The sequence below is a fragment of the Malurus melanocephalus genome, unplaced genomic scaffold, assembly GCF_030028575.1.
Source record: "Malurus melanocephalus ecotype Western Australia unplaced genomic scaffold, MMel_1.1 scaffold_1108, whole genome shotgun sequence".
Taxonomy (NCBI): domain Eukaryota; kingdom Metazoa; phylum Chordata; class Aves; order Passeriformes; family Maluridae; genus Malurus; species Malurus melanocephalus.
Genome location: NW_026624340.1, coordinates 68,053 through 74,309, shown reverse-complemented (window position 1 = coordinate 74,309; position 6,257 = coordinate 68,053). Strand labels below are relative to the sequence as shown.

At 46.0% G+C, this 6,257-nt stretch overlaps 1 protein-coding gene across 1 annotated transcript in view; it reads right to left on the bottom strand.

Annotated features, from left to right (window-relative positions):
- LOC130586253 (leucine-rich repeat-containing protein 7-like) overlaps positions 1-6,239 on the bottom strand; it is a gene marked incomplete at its 3' end in the record, with an annotated part of 28,663 nt that extends 22,424 nt beyond the window's left edge. Inside the window, exons 1-4 of the mRNA XM_057386999.1 lie at positions 6,183-6,239; positions 5,668-5,727; positions 5,280-5,339; positions 1,258-1,375 (exon numbers count right to left, since the gene is read on the bottom strand). Coding sequence (XP_057242982.1) covers positions 1,258-1,375; positions 5,280-5,339; positions 5,668-5,727; positions 6,183-6,239 — 295 coding nt within the window. The remainder of the gene's footprint in view (positions 1-1,257; positions 1,376-5,279; positions 5,340-5,667; positions 5,728-6,182) is intronic.
- Between the last annotated feature and the right edge of the window lie 18 nt (positions 6,240-6,257).

Below are 6,257 nucleotides of genomic sequence, written 5' to 3'. Positions count from 1 at the left end.
AATTGGGAATAAACATCAGCCAAGCAGCCCAGGTAAATCCTGGGAATTGTTCAAAACCCCAAAACAGAGCCCAGCGAGCTCTAAACCCTTTTGGGAGTGGGATGTTCCCAAGTGTATGGAAAAGCTCACATTCCCATTCCCAACCGTGCACGGGATCCTACAGAAAACTCTGGAAAACCTCACATTCCCTTTCCCAAGCGGGTGCAGGATCCTACAGAAAACTCAATTTTTCCAGGGAAAAACCCCAAACCAGAGCCCAGCGAGCTCTAAACTCTTTTGGAAGTGGGATATTCCCAAGTGCATGGAAAACCTCACATTCCCATTCCCAACCGAATGCAGGATCCTACAGAAAACTCCATTTTTTAGGGAAAAAACCCAAACCAGAGCCCAGGGAGCTCTAAATCCCATTGGAGTGAGTGGGATGTTTCCAAGTGCATGGAAAACCTCACATTCCTGGGCACAGGATCCTACAGAAAACTCAATTTTTTAGGGCAAAACCGAGGTAGATTCCCATGGATCCACCCCCAAAGTGCTGGGCGGGAAACCCAAGATCAAGCAGGGATTTCTCAGTCACCCCAATGCCTGAAAGCCCGTTCCAGCCCAGTCCTTTGGGATGGCCCCGTTCCATTCCAGTGCTTTAGGATGGCCCCGTTCCATCTCAGTCCTTTGGGATGGCCCCGTTCCATCCCTGTCTTTTAGGATGGCCCTGTTCCAGCCCATTCCTTTGGGATGGCCCCATTCCATCCCAGTCCTTTAGGATGGCCCCATTTGATCCCAGTCCTTTGGGATGGCCCCATTCCATCCCAGTCCTTTGGGATGGCCCCATTCCATCCCAGTCCTTTGGGATGGCCCCATTCCATCCCAGACCTTTGGGATGGCCCCATTCCATCCCAGTCCTTTGGGATGGCCCCGTTCCAGCCCAGTCCTTTGGGATGGCCCCGTTCCAGCCCAGTCCTTTGGGATGGCCCTGTTCCATCCCAGTCCTTCGGGATGGCCCCATTCCAGCCCAGTCCTTTGGGATGGCCCCATTCCATCCCAGTCTTTTGGGATGGCCCCGTTCCATCCCAGTCCTTTGGGATGGCCCTGTTCCAGCCCCAGTTCTTTAGGATGGCCCCGTTCCATCCCAGTCCTTTAGGATGGCCCCATTTGATCCCAGTTCTTTGGGATGGCCCTGTTCCATCCCAGTCCTTTGGGATGGCCCCGTTCCATCCCAGTCCTTTAGGATGGCCCCGTTGTTTTGGGATTTGGGGTTCTCACCGTTCTTGCTGATGTCGAGCTCGCGGAGGTTGACCAGGCTGGCGATGGAGGTCGGGAGGCTGGACARGTCGTTGTCGGGGATGCTCAGCTTCCGCAGCGCCTGGCAGTTGAACAGTTGCTGTTGAAAAAAAAAAAAAAAATCCATTTGGGATCATTAGAGACACAGAAAAACCCCAAAATCCCATTGGCCACAGCGGGATTGAATCGTCCCACAATTGGGTTTTTTGGGAAGGTGTTCAGGGWTAAACTGAACAGTTCATCAGGAGCAGGAATGTGAGTCCAAACAGAGTCCAAAACGGCAAAATCTTGTAATTTGGCTATTATTATATCCCCTAAATTAGAATTATTGATATATAATTAATATATAAAAATACATAATATATTAAATAAATTTGTATATTAAAATATTAAATACATCATACATAATTAATATTGTRTTTCTATATTATTACTATAATATATAAAATACATTATATATATATTAATATTGATATAGATATAATAATATCTAATATAATTACAAATATCAATAGATAAATATTGTTTATATAATTATTGATTTGTCACGTCTGCCATAAAAATCCCCAGATCTTTGTGCCTCGTGGCAAATTATTTTGACTTCACAAWTAAATCTCATGGCAGATTTTAAAATGTTGTGACTGCATCCAGATGAAATTAATTATCCTCAAGATGCAAAAACGCTTTGGCATTATCCAAGGCATAAAATCAGGACTCAATTCTAATTTTTCACCCCGATTCCAGTTTGATCAAAGTGGATTTTCAGTTTTTCAGTTTTCCCCAGGAAATTCAGGGGTTCTGGGCCCCACATGCCCTTTGTGGGCACCTCACGAGGGTTCCTCCACCACCTTCAGCCTCTTTCCAGACTCCTTTTTTGGATTTTTTGGGATAAAGTCCAGAGGAAACTTGGGAATGCAGAACAATTGGATTGGAAAACTCAACCATATATCAGTGGAAAAGCAAATCAGTGGGAATGGCGTGAAAGTTCTGATGCGTTACGTCACTTTGAGTACATTTTAGATAATTTTGAAACATTTCTGTCATAAACCTTCAGGAAAATCTTGATTTTCCTTCAACAGAGGAAAAGGAGAGGGAATTCTGGGGATAAAAAATGCTCAGGATGAGAGGAAATCCCATCCCGTGCTGGGACTGTGCTCCCACCCCATCACAGGGAATCTCCCACTGGAAAAGGAGCGATCCCTTCCCCCTGAACCCAAAAGTTTTTCCTCTTTTAGGGAAACACCTCTTTTGGGACTGGGAGTGACAGAACTGAGAGTCTGCAGGGTCGGGCTGGATCCTGGGAATGTCCAGCCCAGGGAATGACCCGAGTTTGGGGACACAGACACTCCGAGCCATGGATTGGGTGGGAAATGGGATGGATGAAACTACAGGAACAGGATTGTTGATGGAAAAGGAAACCCCAGAGCGCATTCCTGAGGAACTCCTTTGGCTCGAAATTCCGAGTCCTGGACACGCCCAAGGTTTGGGAAGTGCTGAAGGGAGAAGCCAAATTAAACTCGGGAGAAGCCCAATTAAACCCTTCCCTTTGGAATGGTTTTGGGAAGTGTTGATGGAGAAACCCAACTCAAACTTTTCCCTCGGGAATGGTTTTGGGAAGTGCTGAAAGGAGAAGTCAAATTAAACTCGGGAGAAGCCCAATTAAACTCAGGAGAAGCCCAATTAAACTCGGGAGAGGCCCAATTAAACCCTTCCTTTGGGAAGTGCTGAAGGGAAAAGCCCAACTCAAACCGAGTATCCGTGGGATATGGTTTGGGAATGGTTTTGGGAAGTGTTGATGGAGAAGCCCAACTAAAACTCTTCCTTTGGGAATGGTTTTGGGAAGTGCTGAAGGGAGAAGCCCAATTAAACTCGGGAGAAGCCCAATTAAACTCTTCCTTTGGGAATGGTTTTGGGAAGTGTTGATAGAGAAATCCAACTCAAACTCTTCCTTCAGGAATGGTTTTGGGAAGTGCTGATATATCAGAAGGAATATGAGCTATGGAATATGGGAATATGGCCCCAAAATTGTTTTTTTTTCCCCCACTGGATGTTCAGCAGGCGTTTTTTCCATTCCTGGCACTCCCTGACCATCGGGATTTCACTGGAATCATTCCCCGTGTCCACACACGGCTCTAATTCCTCTCAGATTGAACCCCAGCTGTGCTCCCGGAGCTGTGAGTTATAAAAACGGGGTTTTGTTCTGCATCCCTGGGGAGAATTCCATCCCACTCCTGTTTTCCTGCTGCTGATTCCAGTGACTCTGCTCTCATCCAGATCAATTTGCTCTTTATTAGTCATCAATTCACTTGACTCACACAAACCAGGGAYCTTTTTGCAGCAGAATGAAGTCAAAGGCAAAGAGAATAAAAAAGATTTGGCTGGATTTAACCAAAATAGGGTAAGAAATGCGAAATAATCTTGCAAATCCTTTAAAAAACCCCAGAGAAATACAAGAAATGAAGAACAAGAAAAAAAATCAGTTTCTAATGAAGCAGTAGGGGAAAAAAATCATCATTGAGGTACATTAAAGGGAAGGTAAAAATTAAAATAAAAGCAGCAGAATGAGTTTAAGGCATCAGGTCAAAGTAAAATAATTTACTGGCTYCTAGAGTATCACATGAAACTAAAGTAGAGCTGGACTTGAACGAGTTGTTTCCTCATTAAATAATAAAACACGATCAAGAGTTTTGATTCAAAGGAATTCATAACATCAGAGGCACAGAATATTTGGCAAAACCCCAGAAAATGACACAAAAATTTCCTCTGGAAGAAATTCTTTGAAATCCCATTTACAGAGGGAGGAAAGAACGGTAGAATTTAATATAAAACACAAAAGTTCACATTAAGTAACACAGCGCCAGTTTTAGGGAGGGGAAAAACCCTTTTGTCTCCTGGAATATTAATTCAGTAATGAGAAAAAGCTCTGAGCTCTGCAGCAGGAACAGCTCAGGCAGAAAATTTGATAAAGGAATTATTTCAGGGGTTGAGTTGCCGGTAACAATCACCAAAGGCTCAAGACAAAAAGGAATGAACATTGACATTAATCTTCCTTCYCACATGGGCCGGGTTTGGTTAAACCCCAAATTCAAATTATCTCCCTCATCCCAATTCCACCATTTGGGATCTCTTCCCTTCAGCCCTCGTTTTTTTCCGTACAGATTTATTTTATCTTGCACTGATATATTTGTTTTCTATCAAGCCCAAGTCTGAAATCTCTTGATAATTCCAAAGGACTCAACCCAAATATCTGAAAAATCCCTCCCTGAATGAGACAGTTCCAATATTCATCAGTAGCAGAAGGAAAATAAGAATAAYATAAGAAGACATTATTAATTATTATTATTAATGATTAATATTAATGACAGGGATGACCTTGGGCAGCTCCTCGATCTGGTTGGCATCGAGGTAGAGTTCCTTGAGGGTGTCTATAGTCTAATCCCATGGGAATTGGGCATTATCCCTGGATGCCCCACATCCTGATCCCACAGGATCAGGGTGTTATCCCTGGATCTCCATAGTCTAATCCCATGGGAATTGGGCGCTATCCCTGGATCTCCACAGTCTGACCCCACAAAAATCAGGCATTATCCCTGGATCCCACACAGGCTGATCTCATGGGAATTGGGTGTTATCCTTGGATCTCCCACAATCTAACCCCACAGGATCAGGACGTTATCCCTGGATCCCCATAGTCTGACCCCACAAAAATGGGGCATTACTCCCAGATCCTCCACAGTCTGACCCCACAAAAATGGGGCGTTACCCCCAGATCCTCCACGGTCTGACCCCACAAGATCAGGATGTTATCTCCAAATCCCCTCCAGTCTGATCCCACAGGATAAAGGCGTTATCCCTGTTTCTCCACAGTCTGACCCCACAAGAACTGGGCGTTACCCCTGGATACCCCACAAAAATTGGGTGTTACCCCCAGATCCCCCACAATCCAACCCCACAAAAATCAGGCGTTATCCCCAAATCCCCTGCAGCAGCAGGCCAGGGATTACCTTGGGCAGCTCCTCGATCTGGTTGGCATCGAGGTAGAGCTCCTCGAGGGTGTCCATAGTCTAATCCCATGGGAATTGGGCCACACTAATCCCATTGGGAATCCCCACAGTCTGACCCTACAGGATCAGGATGTTATCCCTGGATCTCCATAGTCTAATCCCATGGGAATTGGTCGTTATCCCTGAATCTCCACAGTCTGATCTCACAAGAACAGGGAATTATCCCTGGATCCTCCACAGTCTGACCCCACAGGATCAGGATGTTACCCCTGGATTTCCACAGTCTAATCCCATGGGAATTGGGTGTTATCCCTGGATATGCATAGTTTAACCCCACAAAAATTTGGCGTTATTCCCGAATCCCTCCCAGCAGCAGGACAGGGATTACCTTGGGCAGCTCCTCGATCTGGTTGGCATCGAGGTAGAGCTCCTTGAGGGTGTCCATAGTCTAATGCCCAATTCCCATGGGATTATCCCTGAATCCCCCACAGCCTGACCCCACAGGAATTGGACGTTATCCCTGGATCCTCCATAGTCTGACCCCACAGGATCAGGGCGTTATCTTCAGATCTCCCACAGTCTGACCCCACAGGAACAGCGAATTATCCCTGGATCCTCCACAGCCTGATCCCATGGGAACTGGGCACTATCCCTGGATCCCCATAATCTGACCCCACAAGAATTGGGCGTTATCCCCAGATCCTCCACAGTCTGATCCCATGGGAACAGGGAATTATCCCTGGATCCTCCACAGCCTGACCACACAGGATCAGGACATTATCCCTGGATCTCCATAGTCTAATCCCATGGGAATGGGGCGTTACCCCCATATCCTCCACAATCCGACCCCACAAAAATCAGGCGTTATCCCCAAATCCCCGCCAGCAGCAGGACAGGGATTACCTTGGGCAGCTCCTCGATCTGGTTGGCATCGAGGTAGAGCTCCTCGAGGGTGTCCATAGTCTAATGTCCAATTCC